The sequence below is a fragment of the Saccostrea echinata genome, unplaced genomic scaffold, assembly GCF_033153115.1.
Source record: "Saccostrea echinata isolate AGI-Se365-2 ecotype Australia unplaced genomic scaffold, CSIRO_AGI_Sech_v1 ptg000086l, whole genome shotgun sequence".
Classification (NCBI taxonomy): Eukaryota; Metazoa; Mollusca; class Bivalvia; order Ostreida; family Ostreidae; genus Saccostrea; species Saccostrea echinata.
In genome coordinates, this window is record NW_026889835.1 from 3,137,874 (window position 1) to 3,164,715 (window position 26,842).

A 26,842-nucleotide genomic window follows, 5' to 3' on the forward strand; every position below is an offset into this window, starting at 1 on the left:
AATTTGAGAATTTTTTCGTGTACATCCATATGTTAAACTCTGATAGTGCATTGTATCAGTAGCCCCACACCCTACCCCAGGGGTTCATCATTTGAACAAACTTGAATCTACACTACCTGAGGATGCTTCCATATCAGTTTGACTTATCATGGCTTTGTGTTCTTAAGAAAAAGATTTTTGAAGATTTTTTACCTAATATTCCAAAGTAAAACTTTGATCCCCCATTGTGGCCCCACCCTATCCATGGGGGTCATGATTTTAACAAACTTGAATCTACACTATCTGAGGATGCTTCCATATCAATATGACTAATCAAGGCTTTGTTGTTCTTGAGAAGAAGATTTTTTCATTTTTTCTAGATATTTCTATGTTTAACTTTCATCCCCCATTGTGCCCCCACCCTACCCTGGGGTCATCATTTGAACAAACTTGAATCTACACTACCTGAGGATGCTTTTATATTAATATGACTAATCATGACTTTGCTGTTCTTGATAAGATTTTTAAAAGATTTTTTTCTACATATTTCTAAATAAAACTAAGATCACCCAATGTAGCCCCACCCTAACCCTGGGGGTCATGATTTAAACAAATTTGAATCCACACTTTGTAAAGAAGGTTTTATATAAGTTTCAACTTTTTTGGCCCAGTGGTTCTTGAGTAGTAGATTTTTTGAAAGATACAACTAATTTTTCACTAATTCTTAATTATCTCCCCTTGAAAGAGGGTGTGGCCCTTCATTTCACCCAAGGATGCTTTGTGGTAGCAAGTTTGGATGAAATTGGCCAAGTGGTTCTGGAGAAGAAGTCGAAAATGAGAAAAGTTTACAGATGGACAGACACTCTGACAACAGACAAAATGTGATCAGAAAAGCTCACTTGAGCTTTCAGCTCAGGTGAGCTAATTATTGGACCACTTATTATTGTCACATCTAATATTAGAAGCAACTAATTTCTGCCATTAACTAAGTACCTAGTAAAAATGTGCACAAGTTGTCATTTCATATAAAGATGCCTTCCCTATTTCTAAATGCATTTGTTGGATCCTCTCATAAAATGTTAGCCTCAACCTTTAGATTTGTTCAACTTTTTTCTATTGGTTCAGTAAATCATACATTGCCCTTATAGTCAGCATTAACATGGAGTAATATTTTCACTCCAAAATATGATGTACAATAATAATATTTTCAAATTCTGCTTATATGATATTCTTTTTAGAAGTTCAATGTTTTGCAGGGTTCAAAATATTAAATGTCAGCTGAGGATTCATCACTTTTAAAGTGTGATAAACACAATACATGTAAATGATTTATTTATCCTCTCTCTTAATTAGCATCAAAAACATTTTTGCACTGCTTAGCTTACCGTATATACTCGCCTATAAGTCGGTCCGCCTATAAGTCGGTTGTATTTTTTAAGCTTAAATTAGAGGGATTGACCTGCTAAAATACCAATCTTTTTATAACTCGCATATAAGTCGGATAAAGAGTTTTGGACCAAAGTTTAACTCCCAAAAAACCGACTTATAGGCGAGTATATACGGTACTTAGGAATTTTACATCTTGGTAAACAGGATAGGACAAATTACATGCATGTATATTAAAAGAGCAAACAAGTTGAAAAAATGGGATGATAAACTTACATGGACAAAAGTACAAATCATAATGAAACTTTACATTGTTAATAAGTATTGTCTATCTTTGTTTGTTTAACTTGCAGTGTTGGTATTTGCCCTTGACTGTACATAATTTCTATATAAAATACTGATATAAATAGCCAACAAAAGGAGTACAAATATATCATCTAGAAATCCCAAAATTCCAAACACAGCTTCTGGGATAATGTCTAAAGGTGAAATAAAGTAGAATAATGCTGCTAGGAAAATCGCTATAATGCGCAAACGGAACATACATATTAGACCTCCAACAGAGAAGAATTCCCTTAAGGCATGACGTAACAGCGTAGGTAAATCTCGTAGATAATCCAGCAACTGATTAGAGAAAAAGAATAATTAATTAAAATTTCATATCATTATGAAATTTCATTTCATTACTCAATCAGTTTACCTACCAGCCATATATGAATTAATATAATTATTAAATGTAAGTATATCGTACATAATTTGAAAGGGCAGAGTAAAAACCATAACACTGGATATTTAATCCAATTTCCTCCTTTAGTTATATTGTCTACTGTAAAATGAATTGCCCTTTTGCCCCCATAATCAAAGATTTGGAGCCATATAGTTTTTATTAGCTCACCTGAGCCGAAGGCTCAAGTGAGCTTTTCTGATCACATTTTGTCTGTATCCGTCTGTATCCGTCTGTCCGTCTGTCTGTCTGTCTGTAAACTTTTCACATTTTTGACTTCTTCTCCAGAACCACTGGGCCAATTTCAACCAAACTTGCCACAAAGTATCCTTGGGTAAAGGGGATTCAAGTTTTTTTCAAATGAAGGCCCACGCCTTCTTCCAAGGGGAGATAATAATGAATTCATGAAAAATTAATGGCATCATTAAAAAATCTTCTTCTCAAGAACCACTGTGCTTGAAAATATGAAACTTATGCGAAAGCATCCTCAGGTAGTGTAGATTCAAATTTGTTCAAATCATGACCCCTGGGGGTCGGGTGGGGCCACAATGGGCGATCAAATTTTTTACATAGGAATATATAGGAAAAATCTTTAAAAATCTTCTTTTCAAGAACAGGATAGCCATGACTGGTCATATTTACATGGAAGCATCTTCAGGTAGTGTAGATTCAAGTTTGTTCAAATCATGACCCCCAGGGGTTGGGTGGGGCCACAATGGACAATCAAAGTTTTACATTGGAATATATAGGAAAAATCTTTAAAAATCTTCTTCTTAAGAACATCAAAGCCATGATTGGTCATATTTACATGGAAGCATCCTCAGATAGTGTACATTCACGTTTGTTCAAATCATGACCCCCAGGGGTTGGGTGGGGCCACAATGGGTGATCAAAGTTTTACATAGGAATACATAATAAAAATCTTTAAAAAACTCTATTTCTTAAGAACAGCAAAATCATGATTGGTCATATTTATATGGAAGCATTCTCAGATAGTGTAGATTCAAGTTTGTTCAAATATGACCCCCGGAGGTAAGGTTGAGGCCACAATGGGTGATCAAAGTTTTACATAGGAATATATAGGGAAAATCTTTAAAAATCTTCTACTCAAGAACAGCAAAGCCATGATTGGTCATATTTAAATTGAAGCATCCTCAGGTAATGTAGATTCAAATTTGTGCAATTCATGCCCCCCCCCCCTCCCCGAACCACTTTTATTTTTAAACTTTTCAACCTTTCAAGACTGAACTGATTTCTGCTTTTTCCTAGCCATAGTGCTCAGGTGAGCGATGTGGCCCCTGGGCCTCTTGTTCACTCTGATTCCCAAAGGAGGAATTTAAGAGCCTTCTATACACTAAAGACTTCTGATTTTGTGGTATTTTTATGCAGATAGATATCTGCCCTTAAATGTAGAAAAAAAAATAAATTGAAATGTACAGTTTATTACTTAAAATATGTGATCAAATCAAGCATTCATAACATTTTAATAAGTCAAGATGAATAGAATGAACAATTCATTTTCAGGTATTTTGCCTACTTAGATAAACAACAGCGATTTCTGTTCATCAGTACTTTGCTGTCTTTGAACATTTACCTTAAAACTTGTGAACATAACTCAAAATATTTTCCATGAGGATTTATGACTCAACAAATGAGAAAGTTTATTGACTTTCTGGAATTCTGAGGACTTGCTCATAAAACTTGGCTAGAATTCTTTGGGATGATATTATAGTATTTACCATCTCAAAGTTTTAATCAAGAAAATTTCACATCAGTTTGAATTGATTTGCCTCAGTATACTGTATATTAAAAATGAAATCATTGACCTTAATTTGATGTGTATTTACGGAATTTCATTTATGTAAATGCTCGTCAGGAAAAGAAGGTTAATATATAAGCATTGTGGCCATAAACCTTTTGTAATTTATTTATTTATTTTTTTTGAATTGTGGCAGTACATGCTCTCGTTTTTTTTTTTTTTTACAAGGAGGAATAAAACAAGAAGCTCAAGAAGCTGAGTATAATGCAACCCTGTAAAGGATCTATAAAATAGCAATTTAATAAGAATATAATAAAACAAGAGGCCCAGGGGCCACATCGCTCACCTGAGCACTCTGGCTAGGAAAAAGCAGAAATCAGTTCAGTCTTGAAAAGTTTAAATATAAAAGTGGTTCAGGGTGGGGGGGTTGGGGGTTGGGGGGGGGTTGATTTGAACTAACTTGAATCTATACTTCATAGGGATGCTCTTGAATTAATATGACAAACAATGGCTTAGTCTTGTTAAGAAGAAAATTTTTATTGATACACATGTATATCCTTTGTATTCCTTTGTATAACTATGATACCCTGTTATGGCCCCTTTATTCTCCTGAGGGGTCATGATTTGAACAAATTTGAATCTACATTACCTGAGGATGCTTCCATTTAAATATGACTAATCATGGCTTTGCTGTTCTTGAGAAGAAGATTTTTAAAGATTTTTCCTATATACTCCTATGTAAAACTTTGATCGCCCATTGTGGCCCCACACTATCCCCAGGGGTCATGATTTGAACAAACTTAAATCTACACTACCTGAGGATGCTTCCATATAAGTTGCGTATTTTCAAGCATAGTGGTTCTAGAGAAGAAGATTTTTAAATGACGCCATTAATTTTTCACGAATTCATAATTATCTCCCCTTGGAAGAAGGCGTGGCCCTTCATTTGAACAAATTTGAATCCCTTTTACCCAAGGATATTTTGTAGCAAGTTTGGTTCAAATTGGCCTGGTGGTTCTTGAGAAGAAGATGAAATTGTGAAAAGTTAACGACGACACCAACAAGGACAGACAACAGACAAATTTTGATCAGAAAAGCTCACTTGAGCCTTAGGCTCAGGTGAGCTAACAAAAACTGATAGATGAACATATGTTGCCCAAACAGAGAATTAGTACAATCAGGGATCAAGAAAATACAAATGTGCATTGAAGTGGTAAATGTTTTTGCTTGATGAAACATTTTGAGTTAATTTTCTTCTGAACATTGGTTGTTACATAACGACATGTTCATTTCTTTAGAAAGGAGAAAACAGCTATTGTAGATGTTAGTGTGAGGAGAAATGTTGGTCTGCACTGAGAGAGAGCCTTCAATTGTCGAAAATTATTTCCCATGCTTCATTCAAATAACTGTAGAACAGGTATTCTATAAATACAATAGCCGATCAGATTGGAAGTCTGCATAAACACTGGGTAAATATGTGTTTGGTCGATACACATGTGATAAATTCAATAGGCATGACAAATATATACATGTAATTATGTTACTAATGTACATGTACATATATTCATCGTAATACAAGAGTTTTACAGAAATGGGAGTCTCTCACTCTTAACTAATCATTTATGTAATGTAATATTATTTCTATATGTTTCAGGTATCAGTCATCCTTAGTTAATTAAAGAGTTACTCATTGGATGATGGTTATTATTTATGACTGATACCAGTTCTACACAATTTGACAATTTTGGTACAAAAGACGATCTATACTCCCCAACATGCCAACGTTAGAGTGTCCTGTATTTGGATGTGAGTGGCAGTCTCAGGACCTGGATGCAGCTTTTGCCGCAGCGATGACGGCAGCCCTCCAGATCCACGATAGAACTGTTCACCAGCCACAGGCCCAGCCAGCAGCTGCCGCAGCTCCCAAACTGAAGTTGGACTCACCCACCATAGCTGCTGGATGTGACCCAGACCAGTGGTCAGCGTTCACTCGACAATGGGAGATGTACAAGGTGGGTATGGCCATTGCCCAAAACGTCATACCCACTGCTCTGTTCTACTGCTGTGACTCAGACCTTCGGACCGACGTCATGCGTGACCAACGAGGTAACATCACAGACATGCCAGAGGCAGACCTGATGAATGTCATTAAACGGCTTGCTGTGAAGGATGAGAGCACATTGGTACAACGCATTAAGCTCAGTAAGATGACATTAGCACCTGGTACCAGCATCAGAACGTTTTTAGCCAGTCTCCGAGGTCAGGCGTCTCTCTGTCAGTACAAGGCCACATGCAAGGAGGAAGGGTGTAACCACATTTACGACTACAGTGATGAGATCATAAAGGACAATCTGGTTAGAGGAATTGCAGACCCTGAAATTTTGTCTGACCTGCTTGGTGATCCTAAGACAGACAGAACCTTGGAAGAGACTGTTTCCTTCATAGCACAGAAGGAACAAGGCAAAGTTACACGGAGTGCAGTTGGAGATTCAGCCGGTGCGATGTCGACAACGACCCATAGCCAAACATCAGTACAAGGACCTGGAGGCAAGTGCTGGGCATGTGGTGGACCTGCCCACGGACAAAGAAACGATCGTCGAGCCAGACAAAGAAGTTGCGAGGCCTGGACATCTACATGTGCCAAGTGTAAAGTTAAGGGTCATTATACCAAGTCATGCAGCAAGTGTTCAACGTGTGGTGCCTGGGGACATCGTGATTCATCGTCAAGGGCTTGTACACAGGGACGAGGACAGAAACTCCGCAATCAGGGACCATCACAGGAACCGACGAAAGATGCTGACGACAAGGTTGGTTATGTCTACGACCAGCTATGTACCACATCAGAACAATATCAGAATACAGCACGTCTTGAACATCACATCTTCGAAGGAAAATGGATAGCTAGGCCGTCCAAACCTCATCCGATGCTACTGGTTAATATGACACCTTTGGCCGAGGACCATGCGTCATTTGGACATCCAATCAAAGATGTTACAAGGTTCAAAACGATACAACTGACCATGGTAGCTGACACCGGATGCCAGAGTACGATAATCCCATTACAGACAGCCAACAACCTGGGAATTACCAGAAAGGACCTAATTCCAGTAAAACTCGTTATGCGAGGTGCCATCAAAGAAAACCTTGGGGTTATTGGAGCGGTTGCAGTTGATGTGAGGGTCAGAGATGGTTCCAAATCTACACGCATATTATGTTATGTATCTGATGTCATGGAAAAAGCTTTCATCTGCAGGGAGGCACTGGTTTCTCTTGGAATAATTCATGCAGACTTCCCAAACCATCCCGTAGACACATCAGAGAGTTTTGCTTCTGTAGAAGATGAGACTACCTGCTCCTGTCCCAGACGTCAGCCTAATCCACCTCCACTACCAACAACACTACCACCAGGCTTGGACGCTACTGAAGAAAATGTGGATGCATTAAAGGAATGGCTACTTGATTACTACAGTGCTACAACTTTTAACGTATGTGAACATCAACCTTTACCGCTGATGAACTGTGAGCCCCTAAAGCTTCACATAGATCCTGATGCCAGACCAGTTGCTGTTCACAAGCCAGCACTGGTACCCATCCATTGGCAGGATAAAGTCTATGCTGACCTGGAGAGAGACGTAAGGATTGGAGTCTTGGAGAAAGTTAGCCAGAATACCCCTACAACATGGTGTTCCAGGATGGTAGTTACAGGTAAAGCTGATGGTACGCCCAGAAGGATGGTAGATCTTCAACCACAAAACCGTCACTCCGTACGCCAGACCCATCATGTACCGAGTCCGTTTCATCTAGCAGACAGGGTACCTCAAGGTATGAAGAAGACCGTTACTGACGCTTGGAATGGATACCACTCTGTACCTATTCGAGAGGAGGACCGTCACTTTACCACTTTTATCACACCATGCGGACGGTACAGATACAAGGTAGCTCCACAGGGATTTATGGCCAGCGGAGATGCTTACAACCAACGATTTGATGCTGTCATTACGGACTTCAAGAACAAGGTCAAATGCGTGGATGACACTTGTATGTGGGCAGATTCTGTTAAAGCAGCATTCTTCCAGACGTGCGAATGGTTAGACCTCTGTGCTCGGAATGGTATTACCCTCAACCCGAAGAAGTTCCAGTTTGCTAAGATATTGTAGATTTTGCTGGACTCACAATTACTCCTACAAATATACGACCAAGCACAAAGTTCCTAGATGCAATCAGCAACTTTCCCACACCATCCGACATTACCGGTGCAAGAGCATGGTTTGGATTGGTCAACCAAGGTGCCTACGCGTTTGCCATGACTAAACAGATGAAACCGTTCCGAGCTCTATTGAAACCATCTACACCGTTCCATTGGACGGATGAGCTAGATGAACTATTTACAAAGTCCAAAGAGGTTATTATCCAGGAGATGAAGGAAGGTGTTCGTCTGTTTGACCCAGCACGCATGACCTGTCTAGCCACAGACTGGTCCATTGATGGTATTGGCTTCTTCATGATGCAGAAGTATTGCAGCTGTGCCAGTAAGACCCCAGCATGCTGTAATGACGGATGGAAGCTTTGTTTGGTCGGCAGTAGATTCACCCACCCAGCAGAAAGTAGATACGCTCCAATCGAAGGCGAAGCCTTGGCTGTTGTGTACGCACTCCACCAGACAAGATACTATGTGCTCGGATGCGAAGATCTCATTGTCGCCACTGACCATAAACCACTACTCCAGATATTGAACGACCGATCACTCACTGAGATAGATAACAGACGTCTCCTTAACCTGAAAGAAAAGACCCTTGGATACAAGTTTACGGTGGTTCATGTACCTGGGAAGAAGAACCTTGGTCCGGATGCAGCTTCCAGACATCCAGCTTGCCCCCCAGATCGACTGGTATTACCTGGTGATGCCACAGTAGACAAGTCCCTTGACAGTTGCTCTGCCAGTTGTCGTGATACACCCACCAGTTTCGGCCTATCTACTGAGGATCGAGATCAAGCTGATGATACCTCCACAGTTGCTGCCGCTACAACTGCATTAAATGCCAACATCATGGTTGTAACTTGGGATATGGTACGTGAAGCCACAGCATCAGATCCTACGTATATTAGCCTGCTTCAGCAGATAGAAGAAGGGTTCCCAGAGGATTATAGGGATTTGCCACTGGAGTTGCACCCATTTCATCGTTTTTCTGGCAGTCTATGCTCTGTTGATGGTGTGGTTCTCTTGGGACAGCGTATAGTCATTCCACCTGCCTTACGTAAACCAGTACTCAATGCACTTCATGCAGCACACCAAGGAGTCTCGTCGATGCGTGCCAGAGCCATGGACTCGGTGTATTGGCCAGATATCACGGTGGATATTGCCAGGACGAGGGACCAGTGTGGACATTGTCACCAGATAGCTAAGTCAAACCCCATGCAGCCACCTACTGATATAGTTCCTCCTGAATATCCTTTCCAGAAGATCTGCAGCGACTACTTCACCTACAACAGTAAGGATTATGTTGTCGTTGTGGACAGGTACTCCAACTGGCCCATGGTATACAGATCGAAGTCTGGAGCGGATGGACTGGTGAAGCGCCTTCGTGAGACGTTTGTCACATTTGGTATCCCAGAGGAATTAACATCAGATGGAGGTCCTCAGTATACAGCTGGAAAGACACAGGAATTCCTGAAAGCATGGGGAGTCAGACATAGAATCTCATCAGTTGCAAATCCACATGCCAACTGCAGAGCTGAAGTTGCAGTGAAGATGGTAAAACATATGCTTGCGGACAACATCACAGCCAATGGTTCCTTAGACGTGGATAAGTTTCAGAGGGCTTTACTTATATACAGGAACTCCATTGATCCAGAGACGAAGGCATCCCCAGCCTTGATCCTGTTTGGTCGTCCGATCAGAGATGCCGTACCAATCGTAATGGGTAGATATTCGCCTCATGATACATGGAAGGAACTGATGTCGAGTAGAGAGTTAGCTCTTGCCAAACGCCACTCAAGAGAGCATGAAAGATGGAATGAGCATACCCATCAGCTACCACCACTGCAGGATGGAGACCATGTGTATATCCAAAACTTAATGGGCAACCACCCAAGGAGATGGGAACGCACTGGAGTTGTTGTTGAGGTCCACCAATACCACCAGTATGTGGTACGTGTAGATGGCACAGGAAGGGTTACGCTAAGAAATCGCCAGCATCTGAGGAAATTAACCCTGTTTAACAGCAATTCACCCAGTGCGATTGAAACGATGCCGAGAATGCCACAGCCTTCAGAAAAGACTGTTACAGATGGTTCATCCTCGACTCAGAAAACATTGACTCTAAATCCATTGAAATGTAGCACACCACAACCTTCGCATTTGACTCCCAGGGTGGATGGCCCTTCTGTTCCACCACCTGTTAACCATGATTCACCTGCTACATCTGGAGAGGTCTCACCTGCAGTCGTGACCCCAAAATCAACCGCTAAGTCGCGTTTATCGCCAAGACGACTATTGACGGACAAGGACGAAGTCGCTCCTCCGACAGAACATGAAGACAAACCGAAGGTCACACGTTTACCCCGCGCTCTGGCTCGTCTTCAGCCGCACAATGCACCTGGAAAGAAAGAGTTGTTGACGCCTGGAAGACCACGCCGCAATACTAGACAGGATTCCATGGATTCTGCAGAGAATAACTGATTATTGGACAGTTCAATTGATCTTTAATTACTAGTGACTGAAGTACAGTTGTGATATGAAACATTCCGTAATTTGATATTTGATTTATACAGACCTTTTAAGTTTTATTAATGCCTAAAAAACTTGTCCCCGGGGTAGGAGATAACTAATCATTTATGTAATGTAATATTATTTCTATATGTTTCAGGTATCAGTCATCCTTAGTTAATTAAAGAGTTACTCATTGGATGATGGTTATCATTTAACTCTCTCTCCTAACTTCATAAAATTTCAGCAAAACTCAGGTTGCTAGTCTCAGAGAATGGGCTGTCTTTAAGACATTGCGACAAATATATAATGGTTTCTCAATTCTAAAGAAATGGGCATGCCATTATGTAACTATTGACGTTTGATAAGAAAGCCCAAACATTCCATTCAAATGAAAAATTTTACCACTTCAATTCGCATCATTGTAGCACATGATACACCCATCAGATATTGTTTATTTATCATGAACAGATGAGTTGTGTATGGAACAAAATCATGTTAACCTTGGTAAGAAGATTTCAATGATTTCTCTATTTCTAATGTTTGATGAACATCTCTTATGCTGCAGTTATTAATTAGAAAAAAATAGAATATAAATCCTCAAATGTTATAATACAAATGCCCAATCTGCATTCCAGTATACTGTTTATGAAAGATGAACATTATCACGGCCTAATAAAACATTCATTTATAATTAAACTGACAAAACTTTTGCATTCATCTGTCATCTTAGTGAAACACATGACACTCGACAATTTTGTTGTTGGGATTTTAAAAAAAAAGATATTACTGTAGATTCCTTATTTTACGATAGTACTTAATATTGTGAAATGGCTTTTTTTACGTCAAATCAATAAGAACAATAATCCACAAGCAAACGGTTGATCAAGACATTTGACATGGATTTCAACACCATAATAATAAAAACGAGTAATTTTATTTCGCGAGTGGTGCTTCTTGTGAAAATACTTATTAATTCCTGTGTTTATTTAGGAATCTACAGTATACAATTTCAAATTAATCTTTTACATACTTTATACCAAATTAATTTTGAAAAAAAGTCCGTAAACCAACTATTATTCATGTCAACTTTTATTCGCGATTAGTCAGGTTGAAATCAATCTGCGACGATTAATTTTCGTGACTGAGGAATTATCATATACAAATACAAAGCAAAATAAATGGTTCACGGCGATTAATATTCATGAGTTAAAGTAGGTCGCGAAACTCACGAATATTTCTCGCACACGAATAAAAGTTGGTTTACAGTATTTTAATTTGACAAATTACTCTTTCTTTTGTGTGATAAACAAGTTAAGTCTTAGCATATTTGTAGTACATGTACAATATTATTAGATATTTATGTCATTATTGTAAGAAACAAATGAATTGTTATAAAAAATATTGTATAGCTTTATATCATGAAAAAATAAACATTTTTGATGTAATATTCAACATTACTCTTACATTACTTGTAAGGATTACCTCCCCTAAAATTTATCATCTTTCTTAATCATTTTGATTAAAGGTCACCATGTCCATGACCTTATAGTAGGGCAAACCACATCTTCTACTTAAGATGCATTATGTGTCCAAGTTTTGACAATTCTAGGCCAAATAATTTTCCAGTTATGAGCTTAACAGGGTTTTGCCATATTTGGCTATATGATCATGATTAAAAGTCACAGTGATCTAACTTTTAAGTGAGACATACCCTCTACCCAAAATGCATGATCAGCTAACAAAGTCTGATGATTCTAGGCCTTGTAGTATTTAAAGTTATGAGCTGTATACAAAAAACCTAACAGAAAGACAGACAGACAGGCAGATCTGGACATCTGGATGGACATGATTACCATAATCATAATACTTTTATGTCCCATGATAGACGAGCACATAAACAGTTGTCTATAAATCAAACTGATGATAATGCTATACAAAGGTTTATATATACAGAATAAAGATATATACATTGTATATATATATACAAGAAAATAATAAGAAAATTAAAGCTTATTAATGACGTCATAGTCATCAAAATGCAGAAATAAGAATTTCCTGTAGGAAAAACCACCATGTTATTGAAACATCCTATTTAAAAACTTATAATACATGCTTCTTCATTACAAATAGGTAGATACCCTTTACAGATAAATATCAGTGAGGTTTGTTGACTTTATCTTCGTGTTTATGTGAACTAGCAATTATAAGACAGCTAACTGATGAATAATAATTAAGAATTCAAATTACATGTATCAATTTCCTATCCTTCTTAAGAAAGAACAGTGTAGTATTTAAAAAACAAGAGACCCATGGGCCACAATGCTCACCTGAGTCAGTATGGCCCTCCTATTCTTCAATTTTTTCCTCTATATATTCCTGTGTAAAACTTGGATCACATATTGTGGCCCGTAGGAAGAGAGTGTGGTCTACATTTGAACAAACTTGTATCCCCTTGATACTCTGTGCCAAGTTTGGATAGTGGTTCCGGAGAAGAGGATGAAAATTTGAAAAGTTTACGATGATGATTGCAACAACAACAATGACAATGATGGACAACTGACAAATTTTGATAAGAAAAGCTCACTTTAGCCTTCAGCTAAGCTGAGCTAAAAAAGAACAAGAGGCTATTTTCCATAATAGATTTCCATAGACAATTGTCCTAGGTCATTAATTTCCCAATGATGATATAAAAGTTTAGGAATACAGTGTATATTCAACTTGAGATAATCAAGTAATTGATGCATTAATTACCCTTTACAATATTGCAGGCTGATTCTATCGAAGATGTATTTAAATGATCAATAAAATTTATTTTCGTAAGTACACTCTTCACGTCTCTTAGACATTCAAGAAGGGTTTCATTTCATTGTCCTTGATTCTAGATCCAATCATATTAAACTATTAAAAGTACTTTTTGTATTATACATTAATAATGCTTGTTTATTTCTTTTATACCTTACTCAAAACGAAATAATTTAAAAGATCTATAAGATAAGAAAGTAGTGAAAGATATCAGGGGATTGCTAGTAAATAAAACGGGGATAATTCCAGCACTGTTCTAATTAAAATTTATTATTTTTTTGTGAAATCTGAAAGACACCGAATATTTAAATCTCAAATTCATATTCGAATATCAACACATCGAATGAATATTGGAATGTTCGAATATTTGTCGACATAAATTGGGGATGTTGAATATTTGTCGACAAAAATTGGGGATGTCGACGAATATTTGAACATTCAAACTAATCACTGACTTCAAACCGGAACATTCAAATATTCGTCGACATCCCCAATTTTTTCCAATCCCATGAATAATTTTGACTCCATATTATGACCTCATTCTAGTCCCAAGAGGGTAGGGCTGGGACGATTCAGGGTTCAATCGATTCGGTTCGATTTCGTTAAGAACGATACGGTTCGGTTTTTTTCGATTCGGTTCGTTTTAACCTAAAACAGTCTAAATATTTTTCATCATAAATGAAAAATGATAACCTCTGCTTTAAAAACTGATTAAAATCCTTTACTCCAGTCTTCACAAAAACTTTTCTGAGACACTAACAAGTGAGGCTAGTGAATTTGACATTTTTACTAGCTAAAGTAAAGTTAAGACTACTAGCTCATAAAAATAACAAAATTTGAAACCTTTGGTTGTATTATTATATTCCATTTCATATTGAATTACTCTTCTTTTCATATTTCTTCTGCTTATTTTCTCATTTTGTATTTTTCTTCTGAGTAAATGATAAATAAATTAATCAATTATTGTGATATCTACATGTATTTTCCATAAAATCGGAATGGAGGAAATTCGGATTAGTAGAAAAAAAGTCGACCGTTTTCATGGTTTTTCGAAATAAATAAATAATATAGAAGTGCTAAAAGAATTAGATAGAAGAGATATGAACAAGAGAACCACACTTCTTTGATTTTTTTTATTGGTTGGGGATTTAAAAGCAAAACTTGGAAAATACCTGCTACATGTACTTTTTCACTAGCCCGTCGGGCTATTTACTAGCCCATAGCAATTTAGACTAACCTCTGTTGTCAAAGTAAAGGGTGTTTGTGGGGAAAAAAAACTAATCACTGACTTCAAACCGGCACAATCATTATAACAAGAGGCCCATGGGCCACATCGCTCACCTGAGCACATTGGCAAGGCAAAAGCACAAATCAGTTCAGTATTGAAAAGATTGGGGGGGGGGTTGAATTTTAAACTACCTGATGATGCTTCCATGTCAATATAACAAATGGCTTTGTTGTACTTGAGAAGATTTTAAAAAAAAAATTCTCATATATTCCTTTGTAAAATTTTATCCTCCATTGTGGCTCCTCCCTATCCCAGGGGTCATCATTTGAACAAACTTGAATCTACACTACCTGAGGATGCCTCCATATCAATATGACTAAACATAGCTTTTCTGTTCTTGAGAAGAAATTTTTTTTCTATATGTTCTTATGTAAAACTTTCAATCCCCCTATTGGGCCCCACCCTACCCTCGGGGGTCATCATTTGAACAAAATTGAATTTACACTACCTGAGGATGCTTCCATATCAAAATGACTAATCATGATTTTCAGTTCTTGAGAAGAAGATATTTTCCTATATGTTCCTATGTAAAATTTTCGATCCCCCATTATAGCCCATCCCTATCCCCTGGGGTCATCATTTTAACAAACTTGAATCTACACTACCTGAGGATGCTTCCATATCAAAATGACTAATCATGGATTTGCAGTTCTTCACCAGAAGATATCTTCCTATATATTTCTATTTCAGACTTTTATCCTCCATTGTGGCCCCACCCTACCCCCGGGGGTCATGATTTGAACAAATTTGAATCTACACTACCTGAGGATACTTCCACATAAATATGATCAATCAGGGCTTTGCTGTTCCTGAGAAGAAGATTTTTAAAGATTTTTCCTATATATTTCTATGTAAAACTTTGATCCTCCATTGTGGCCCCACCCTACCCCCAGGGGGTTAGGATTTGAACAAACTTGAATCTACACTACCTGAGGATGCTTCCATATAAATATGACCAATTAGGGCTTTGCTGTTATTGAGAAGAAGATTTTTAAAGATTTTTTCTACATATTTCTATGTAAAACTTTGATCCTCCATTGTGGCCCCACCCTACCCTCAGAGGTCATGATTTGAACAAACTTGAATCTACACTACCTGAGGATGCTTCCATATAAATATGACTCATCATGGCTTTGCTGTTCTTGAGAAGAAGATTTTTAAAGGTTTTTCCTATACATTTCTATGTAAAACTTTGATCCTCCAATGTGGCCCCACCCTACCCCCGGGGGTCATGATTTGAACAAACTTGAATCTACACTACCTGAGGATGCTTCCATATAAATATGACTCATCATGGCTTTGCTGTTCTTGATAAGAATATTTTTAAAGGTTTTTCCTATATATTTCTATGTAAAACTTTGACCCTCCAATGTGGCCCCGCCCTATCCCAGGGGGTCATGATTTGAACAAACTTGAATCTACACTACCTGAGGATGCCTCCATATCAATATGACTAAACATAGCTTTTCTGTTCTTGAGAAGAAATTTTTTTTCTATATGTTCTTATGTAAAACTTTCAATCCCCCTATTGGGCCCCACCCTACCCTCGGGGTCATCATTTGAACAAAATTGAATTTACACTACCTGAGGATACTTCCACATAAATATGATCAATCAGGGCTTTGCTGTTCCTGAGAAGAAGATATTTTCCTATATGTTCCTATGTAAAATTTTCGACCCCCCATTATGGCCCATCCCTATCCCCTGGGGTCATCATTTTAACAAACTTGAATCTACACTACCTGAGGATGCTTCCATATCAAAATGACTAATCATGGATTTGCAGTTCTTCACCAGAAGATATCTTCCTATATATTTCTATTTCAAACTTTGACCCTCCAATGTGGCCCCGCCCTACCCCCGGGGGTCATGATTTGAACAAACTTGAATCTACACTACCTGAGGATGCTTCCATATAAATATGATCAATCAGGGCTTTGCTGTTCCTGAGAAGAAGATTTTTAAAGATTTTTCCTATATATTTCTATGTAAAACTTTGATCCTCCATTGTGGCCCCACCCTACCCCCGGGGGGTTAGGATTTGAACAAACTTGAATCTACACTACCTGAGGATGCTTCCATATAAATATGACCAATTAGGGCTTTGCTGTTCTTGAGAAGAAGATTTTTAAAGATTTTTTCTACATATTTCTATGTAAAACTTTGATCCTCCATTGTGGCCCCGCCCTACCCTCGGAGGTCATGATTTGAACAAACTTGAATCTACACTACCTGAGGATGCTTCCATATAAATATGCCTCATCATGGCTTTGCTGTTCTTGAGAAGAAGATTTTTAAAGATTTTTCCTATATATTTCTATGTAAAACTTGTGATCCTCCATTGTGGCCCCACCCTACCCCCGGGGGTCATGATTTGAACAAACTTGAATCTACACTACCTGAGGATGCTTCCATATAAATATGACTCATCATGGCTTTGCTGTTCTTGAGAAGAAGATTTTTAAAGGTTTTTCCTATACATTTCTATGTAAAACTTTGATCCTCCAATGTGGCCCCACCCTACCCCCGGGGGTCATGATTTGAACAAACTTGAATCTACACTACCTGAGGATGCTTCCATATAAATATGACTCATCATGGCTTTGCTGTTCTTGAGAAGAAGATTTTTAAAGGTTTTTCCTATATATTTCTATGTAAAACTTTGACCCTTCAATGTGGCCCCGCCCTACCCCCGGGGGTCATGATTTGAACAAACTTGAATCTACACTACCTGAGGATGCTTCCATATAAATATGACTCATCATGGCTTTGCTGTTCTTGAGAAGAAGATTTTTAAAGGTTTTTCCTATATATTTCTATGTAAAACTTTGACCCTCCAATGTGGCCCCGCCCTACCCCCGGGGGTCATGATTTGAACAAACTTAAATCTACACTACCTGAGGATGTTTCCACATGAGTTTCATCTTCCCTGGCTTTGTGGTTCTTGAGAAGAAGATTTTTAAAAGATGATATTAATTTTTCACTAATTCTTTATTATCTCCCCTTGAAAGAGGGCGTGGCCCTTCATTTGAACAAACTTGAATCCCCTTCACCCAAGGATACTTTGTGGCAAGTTTGGTTGAAATTGGCCCAGTGGTTCTTGAGAAGAAGTCGAAAATGTGAAAAGTTTACAGACGGACGGACGGACAGACAGACAGACGGACAGACGGACAGACGGACTACAGACAAAATTTGATCAGAAAAGCTCACTTGAGCCTTCGGCTCAGGTGAGCTAAAAAGTATTAAAATCATGAAAACAAGCAATTCTGATCTCCAATTGGCGGCCATTTTTGATTATACGTGTTATGTAAATTTTGAACCGAACCGAACCGAATTCCGGAATTCTGGATCGGTGCACCGAATCGAACTGTATGAACCGCGGTGCACCGAAATTTTCGGTGCACCGCACAGCCCTACAAGTGGGTCATGACTTTACCTATATATTCCATTTATGCATTTGATCCCTTAACGTTGCCCAGTCTTGGGATGTTAAGATTAACTACCTTCACAATCTGTGAATATTGTTTTATGACAACTGAAGTTTTTTAGTTTCACTTACAGGTCTGGGCTCCCCAGAGAAGCGTCGATTATAGTCTGCAATCTTGTTTAGAATCTCTGTCTTCTCTGGACTTGTTTGGAGATGTTCTTCTTCAGTGAAATGAATGAGTAGAAGAGTTACCTAAATTGGATAAAACGTAATCACTTTTTTCTCCAAAGGTATGCCTAAAGTTTGCAATGCAACTGGGAAAAAAGGGATAAGGGCACACTTAAAAATGATGTTTTCTTGTGCCTTAAATTTTTTCCATGCAGTCAATGATATGTTGATTCCTTCTACTTTATCAGTTTTTGACTTCACTAATTTTAATTTTTATTCCAGACTAAGTAAAATTAAGTCAGCAACATTTTCTGCTCAATATTGCTGGTACATTAACATATTTGTTCATTTTGGAAAATGTAATATGTTACATGTATACCCTTAATGTTCATCAACCCTCTAAATTCACTCTTAGGCCATCTTTATAATATTGTCTGTCTGCTCTCTCCCAACCTACTAAAAATGGCCTGATTCAACATTTTTGGAATCTCCAGAAAACATAATTTAATTTATTCCTGAATTTCTCATCCTGTCAACAAGTATTCTAATTTTATTAATACCTTTGATTTTATTAGATTTTGAAAATTAAGAATTGATATTAAAAATTTCAGGAAAAATTATTTTTTCCCTTCTTACCAACCTACCCAATTTTTTAACACTGAGTTGGGAGAGGGCAAGCAAACATTTTATTAAAAGATGACCTTGTATAAAATTTTGCTTAAATACTAATGATTTTCCTAAAGGAAAAATTGAATCTATAATCAAAATGCACACAATTTCAGCATACTTTATATGGGAAATTTGACAGATCAAGAAATGGCCTTTTAACTTGACAATTTCTTAAAAGGAATACTGTGAAATCATTCATTTTTGTGCAGTTTTCGTGGTATGAAACGATACACAAATTCATATCCCCCTCGAAATGTGAAAACTGTACACTGCAGTATAATGTTTCTCCCTTAATCATAAAATTTAATCCCCTTGATCTAGTAACTTTTTCTCAAACCATGAACTTCAAAATTTGACATATGATTTTACAGTTATACATGTAGTCATTTATTTCTTTGAGAGTAACCTCTCTTATCAGAGAGTCAATGAACCCTTCCTTCCTTATATAGGGGAAAAATTATTATTTAGAGTACCTATTGACAATATGTAATCTAGTTATCAGCAGGTATTCACAATTTTCAACAATTTAAAATATATTATAAATTGTATTTCATCTAAGCCAACTTTACTTAAACTTAATCACCGGTACTTATACAGATGATACTCATAGATTGTATCTTGCAAATAAATACAGGTTTGTTACCTTGTAAAAATGAATTCATTCAAAATATATTAAGTGATAATAATGTAATGTTTATTACCTGTTGTCTACACACTGGACACCTAACAGCTCCTAACCATGTGCCGTGCTGCCAGTAAGTGGTGATACAGGTACCTGAAAAAAGTTTGATGTTACAATATTCTGTTGATACAGCCCACAAAAGATATTTAAAGCCATGACACACACACACACACACACATATACGTGTATGACGTGCCGACTGAACACCTTAACTTCCCACATGCAAATGAACACTTTTTGTAAAAGAGAGTTAGAAGGAAGAAATGTTAATTTTTATACTAAAAATAACAACTAAACATCGTATCAGACCTAATATGTATCAAAAAGGGTCTATTTCATTCCTTGATTTTTCACTTACCAAGTGAACACTAAACTGATACACAACCAATTGAACACTTTCATTTACACACTATCAACTGAACACTTCCAAAGCACACAGTCAACTGAGCACGTCTGACACACACTGTCATCTAAACACGTATAATACACACAGCCAACTAAGCACATTTAGCACACACACTATCAACTGAACACTTCTAAAGCACACAGTCAACTGAACACGTCTGACACACATTGTCATCTAAACACGTATAATTCACACAGCCAACTACGAATGCTCACAGTTAATTAAGTACGTTCAACACACAGCCAACTAATCACTTTCTTAAAGACATGGTTAAATGTGTACCTCCAACACACAGTCAACTGACACACACAATCAAATAACCACATCAGATGCACGCAGTCAACTAATTAAAACATAATTAAAAGCATACGATCAACAATACCATCTCCAGATAAAACAATTTAACAAGATAGAAATATTAAGTTGATCTGCCTCGTTAACATAGTCAGGTATAAGTATACGTATTCTTTATGGACAAGATTTAACACATCATGATCACCGATCAACCGAATCGCACAAAAAAGTGCATGCCCACTTATCTGTTTTGATTTCTCATAGTGAGAACACTTACAGTGGAAAACGTTTAATTTTATCAATTGAAGCACAATAATATCAATAGAAATGAATCTTTTTTGAGAATTTACTTTGAAAATGTCCATAAATTTATTTTATTCTTAATTTCAGCACAGCCAAGAATTGTAAATAAACATAATTTGAAATATATAGATATATTAGACACGTTTTACTTTCCCATTTTTCCGTTTGCCCATCTTTCATTCACCGTGCGTTCAACGTCGGCTCACCATGAGCTAATCATCCGCTGTCGGGTTCACCGTACATAAAGCATTGTTTTGAACATATTTTATTGAGTACATCAAAAGGATTGGAAACAAGTTCTTATAACTTACTAGTTCCTCTCCATATATATATTACAATACAGTATGTCATGTAAATTAAGAAAAATAAAACAATTGATATAAGTGAAAAAGCAATCAAATAACATATCAACTAGAGAATCTACATGTTTCGTCAATAAAATTTATGAACAGTAGCAAAAATACTATTATTTATCTGTAAAGGCAAATTAACATCACCACATAATAAAAGATTTAAATCAATAATGACCAATTCAAGCATGGACAAGCGATTGAAAAGATTACTTCTTGCAATAGAATAATTTTGTTACACATGTTACACATCTTCATGTTTTCCTCATGAATATGAAGGACTATTAATAATTTCGTTTATACGGATCATCGTTTAGTATACAGTACTGTCATAGCTTAGTATGAATGGTATTGGTATCTCGCTTACCGAAAGAAAAGTACATTCGTTTGGTGGATTTTTAATTTTTTTGTTATCAAGTTTTTGTTCGAAATGTATTGATTGAGATGGCTTTTCTGACCTCAATTTTAAATTAATCCCATTGTTTTGCAGTATCAGATACGACGGAATTTTTAAATAATTCTAATCTACATCCTGTAACTATATAATCTTAATTGTTTGTCACGGGTATTGTATATGGATACATGAACACGCTTATTGGGAACACTGTTGTGCAAATATTCAGGTACTCATCCCTTGTGAATTTGAACATACATGTAGTAGTCATTTTTGCAATATATCGAATTTTAAAGTTTCCCAACCACTTTCAGAATAAAGTGCTTCTCTAGACACAAGAATAGTCCTGCTACTACTCTAGGGGTGGTAAGTTGTACTTTATCAAGCTTTTCAGAATCTTGTTTAGAGCAGCCATCCCAAACAACTGAAGCATATGCAAGCATAGGTCTGATAAATTTAAAATACAACTTTGATAATAAGTTTTTCCAACCCAATTTGAACTTCAATTTTTTTCAAAGGCCAAGTTTTTTTTTATTAGCACTGCATACAACACCAACAAAAATAAAATCAGACCTAATATGTAAAAAAAAAAGTTATTTCATTCCTTGACTTTCCAAACACCTAGTGTACAGTTTACTGATACACAAACAATATAAAACTTTCATTTACAAACTATCACCTGAATACTTCTAAAGCACACAATCAACTGAGTACGTCTGACACATACTGTCTATAATACACACAGTCAACAAAGCACATATAGCACACACACTATCAACTGAACACTACTGATACACACGATCAACTGAGCACGTCTGACACACACTGTCATCTAAACACGTATAATACACACAGTCAACTAAGCACATTTAGCACACACACAGTCAACTCATCACTGCTGATACACACGATCAACTGAGCAAGTCTGGCACACACTGTCATCTAAACACGTATAACAGATATATTAGGAAATGTTCTACTTTCCCAGTTTCCGTTAACCCACCGTTTACAGTGTGTTCAACGTCCGCTCACCATCAGATCATCATGCGTTCAATGTTCACAGTTTTGCGGTCAGCGATCACCATCCACTCGCGTTAACTGTTCACAAAGCACTGTTTTGAACAATGAGTACATCAAAAGGATCGGAAACAAGTTCTTATAACTTACTAGTTCCTCTCCATATATTACAATACAGTGTGTCATGCAAATTAAAGACGACGGACCTAATTCGAAATTTTGCGCCACTGCGCAGAAAACGGCGCATTTGCCTTGAATCAAATTGACTTAGTCATGTATTGCAAAAGATAAAAAATATACCTTTTTAATTCTTTTAAAGATATTCAAACGTTTCCTCTCATTTAAAAATATCGTAAATAGTTCGATTAATATTCATTTGTTAATAATACAAATAAATGATTTATTTGGCCAAGGTATTTTCATTGAAAATTTCCTCAAAAATGTGTCCTACACCTGAGTTTTATATGCCCCCTGAAAAATCAAAGCCGATGAACCATTTATTTTTGGGCATAATTTGCTGGTAAGTTGTCTTGTTAACATTCTCCTTTAATATGAATAAAAATTCTATTGCAGAATTTTTTTCAATGATCACTCTAATACCCTACACTGGCAATTTCCCATTACTTCCTATAGTTAGTATCGATTTCCATCGCCATCTTTTGAAACGCTCCCTATTAAAAATCTACATCGATGACCATATGATTTTTTTTTATTGATTTTAACTCAACAAAAGTCAATTTACCTCATATCAAAATTTGAATAAAAATCTATTGCAGAAATTAATTAGGTCTGTCGTCGTTAAGAGAAATAATACAATTGATATAAGTGAAAAGCGATTATTTAAATAACATAACAACTAAGAGTATATATATCTAAATGTTTCGTCAATAAAATTTATGAACAGCAGCGAATATTTAAGGAATCACTGTCTAGTTAGTAGAGTATGCCAGGGCATCAACGATAGTTGGAAACGTGGGATAATTTGCATAACGGGCGAAGCCCGTTATGCATAAATTATCCCACGTTTCCAACTATCATTGATGTCCCTGGCATACTCTACTAACTAGACAGTGATTCCTTATATCTCCATTTCATTTTGAAATAAAAATGTAAATTTAGATTTTAAAAATGTAGACTAACAGATTTAAATTACACACACATGTCACATGTCAATTTCAATAGTTCCCGCCCACTGACGTCAAACAAAAGACAGCCGCACGAGAATTACATGCATATTAGGCCTTCTTAGCTCCTGACCTTTCGCTTGGCGAAATTTGCATTCCTTTAGAATGATCAGGAAATTAACTTTCCTAACTTTCAAAGAGTTATCACAGAGAAAACAAATAGAAATGGAAATATACTGTTATTTATCTGTAAAGGCAAATTAACATCACCACATAATATTAGATTTATATCATTAGTGACCACGTCAAGCATGAACAAGGGATTAAAAAGATTACTTCTCGCATTAGAATAATTTTTGCATGCAAAGAAATGGTACACATCACAAGATAATGACACAGGTCTATAATCGGAAACCACAAAAGCGCCATCCTTTTTAAAAAGAGGAATAAAATTCATGAGCTAATTTCCAAAAAGTTGGAAAAACCTTTTCTAACGAAGACTTTCTAAATACCATGTAGTACGTGGATTAACAACAGTAAAAAGTGCAATCAGGACCAATAGCTCTGTTCACGGAAAGTATTGATATATTATCTAATACTTCTTGTTCATCAATGATAATATTGCATAATGCATCATTACACACATACATATTTGGCAGTGTTTCATTAGAATCATCATTAGAGGAACTATATGAAAAATATGAATTTAATGCTTCAGTCTTGTCAAAGTCTGAATAAGCTACCTGTCCTAAACTTTGATCAGTAAATATTTGTACTGCATGGTGGTATTTCGTTAGATAATTTCATATTAAATGAATCTTTCATCAACTTCCAATATAACTTATTGTTATATTACTTGAATCTTCCAAGTAGGTTTCTATATTGTTGTAATAATTTGATATCGCATTTTTTTCATATTGTTAACTAAATTTCGGACCTTTCTATTTGCGAACCAATCGGAACCCTTTTTAGTTTTTTAGCGCTTTGTTACGAAGACGGTTTTTAATTCTTATTGTTTCACGTGGCGCTGAATCAAACCATGGCTTGTCACGAGGACAAACGGTTATAGTTTGTTCATGTATACATTAATGAACACAGGAAAGGAATTCCGATGTAAAATTTTCAGCTGCAAGGTCTTTAATTTCAGCTTCGTTGGTGCTTTTAGTCCAATCACAATTTTCGATTAATAATAAGAGAATTTTGTTTTTGAAATCTGAATTGTTATAAGCCCACACTTTATACTTGTATGAACGATTATAATTTATACTGTAAGAAAGCGAAATATAAGTTGCTCCATAGTCACTAATAGAAACTTCTATTGTTGGAGAGCCCGATTCGCATACTTGAATGTCAACAGATAAAAGAATTGGATCAAGAAGCGTGCTCGACGTGTGTGAAGTTCTAGTCGGTTCAATGTTAACAAGATTGTGTGTTGAAACAATTTCACGAATTATGTTTGTTTGTGGAACATTAAGAAGATCTACATTCACCTACTAATAATATTTGAAGTTCGCCTACTTTGTCAATGCACCATGTGAGTTTAGTCCAAAAACTTCTATGATAATCCCAGTTTAGAGGACGACATATGCAACATAAAAAGTATTTACAAGTATGTAAATGTTCTTTGTATATTTAATTCGAACGGTGCTGAAAGATTAAATTAAAATACATGTACGACAATACGCAGAGATTTCAATTGTTGCGACATTTTAATTGTTATTATTTCATAGACGACAAATTATTGATAGAGAAAAGATGATCTCTATCGATTAATTAGCCACTTGTAGCATAATTACGAAAATATCCATTTCTAACATGCTTTTCAGTTACTTTAGAAATACATGTAAGAACTAGTTCTGAGAATTATAGACAACGTTATGGATTAAATGTTACGATGTGAGTGTACGTATATTAATAGTATGGTTAATAAGGGGAATCAGCTCTTCTACTTTATTTATAGTCTATGGTTATAGCGATAAAAGTTCCCTGCTACATTGAACCAATATATTTGCCGTTCAATCAACTCATTTTCTGAATCATCCATCATGTTATAGTATTTACAATATACTAGTAATTTAAGTAACATTAAAAAAAAAGTCAATGAGTTTTATGAAATAAAAGGTCTTTATCTAAGAAAGATTTTTCTATGTTATTTGGCAATCATAGTTCGAAATACACATGCGGTGGTGAAAGTGTTGATATTGTCGAAAAATCATGCGTTTACCACACCTTCAATTCAAGCGTCATGATCATACCAAGTGTTTATTTCCCATGTATTTTTTGATAAATAGTTAGATCTGATAGAGAATTGACCAAGAAAAAGGTGTCAAACTGGATATACTTTGGCTTGACGAGACTTTCACAGAAACACAGTACTAGTGTCAAGTGATTTCGATTGACAAACCTAGCACGTGGACTTAGTACATGAACTTTAACCAGGAAAAAAATACAAATAGGTTGTGACGGTCAAACAGTTATTAAAAATGAGTGGGACTTATATTTTAAATAATTAAAACTTAATAACATTTGTTTGATACACATAAATGCATTGGAAAGGGGGGGGGGGGGGGGACAGAATCTCTCTCACACATATAAACTACTACGTGCCTCTTAATGAATTCTTTTTGGATATTTGACATTTCAGTTTCATTTATAATAACGTTAAAAAAAAAAATACGGAATATAAATCTCAGTGATCACACGAAAATCCATAGCCATATAATTTGTCTGTTTTTATAAAACTATGACAGCATATTACTTGAATATCAATTTCTTAAAATTTGAATCTATAATAAAATAATATAGATGCCTATTTGTATAATCTTCTTCGAATATCAATCACGGGGAGGGGGTGTCGATGTCCAAAGGTATATATCTGCTTAAAAATAATCGTGGATAATAGAAAATTATGTATAATTTCTGTGACACATCCACAGACTTATGAAAAAATATTTCTGATTGAGACTCTTTTTCATCATTTCACACCGAATCGCCTTTGAACAGAAATGTGCTTGTAATTCATCTAGTAAATCGGCCATCTACTGTTCTGAAAGCGATGTAATGATTTTATGGACCAAAAAGAATAACTATGTCTATTTTACAGACTAATTCAGTAACTGACAGAGTTCGATATTTGTGACTATGTTTCACGGGGATCATTTTTCTGTAACTAAATAGCCTAATTTATTAATTATATCTGTGTAGAAATATTGTGAAACATAAATATACTACAATATAATAATAATATAATGTAAAATGTATCATGTAATAATATTCTACAATACAGTTCGGATTATAAATACCTTGGCGTACTATTCCATGAAAAACTTGGTTTCCAAAATAATGCCGATACTTTGTCAAA

The 26,842-nt window shown here is 36.3% G+C and overlaps 1 protein-coding gene across 2 annotated transcripts in view; it reads right to left on the minus strand.

Annotated features, from left to right (window-relative positions):
* Positions 1-1,294: 1,294 nt before the first annotated feature.
* LOC133177100 (E3 ubiquitin-protein ligase RNF170-like) overlaps positions 1,295-26,842 on the minus strand; it is a 57,407-nt gene continuing 31,859 nt past the window's right edge. Inside the window, exons 4-7 of one of the 2 annotated variants that reach the window (XR_009719603.1) lie at positions 19,613-19,686; positions 18,207-18,326; positions 1,541-1,989; positions 1,295-1,359 (exon numbers count right to left, since the gene is read on the minus strand). Coding sequence is in view for 1 of the 2 variants with exons in the window: in XM_061312193.1 (XP_061168177.1) it covers positions 1,708-1,989; positions 18,207-18,326; positions 19,613-19,686 (476 nt within the window). In the remaining variant the exon portion in view is untranslated. Of the gene's footprint in view, positions 1,990-18,206; positions 18,327-19,612; positions 19,687-26,842 lie in introns of both variants that reach the window. The other variant, XM_061312193.1, reaches the window with a different exon arrangement.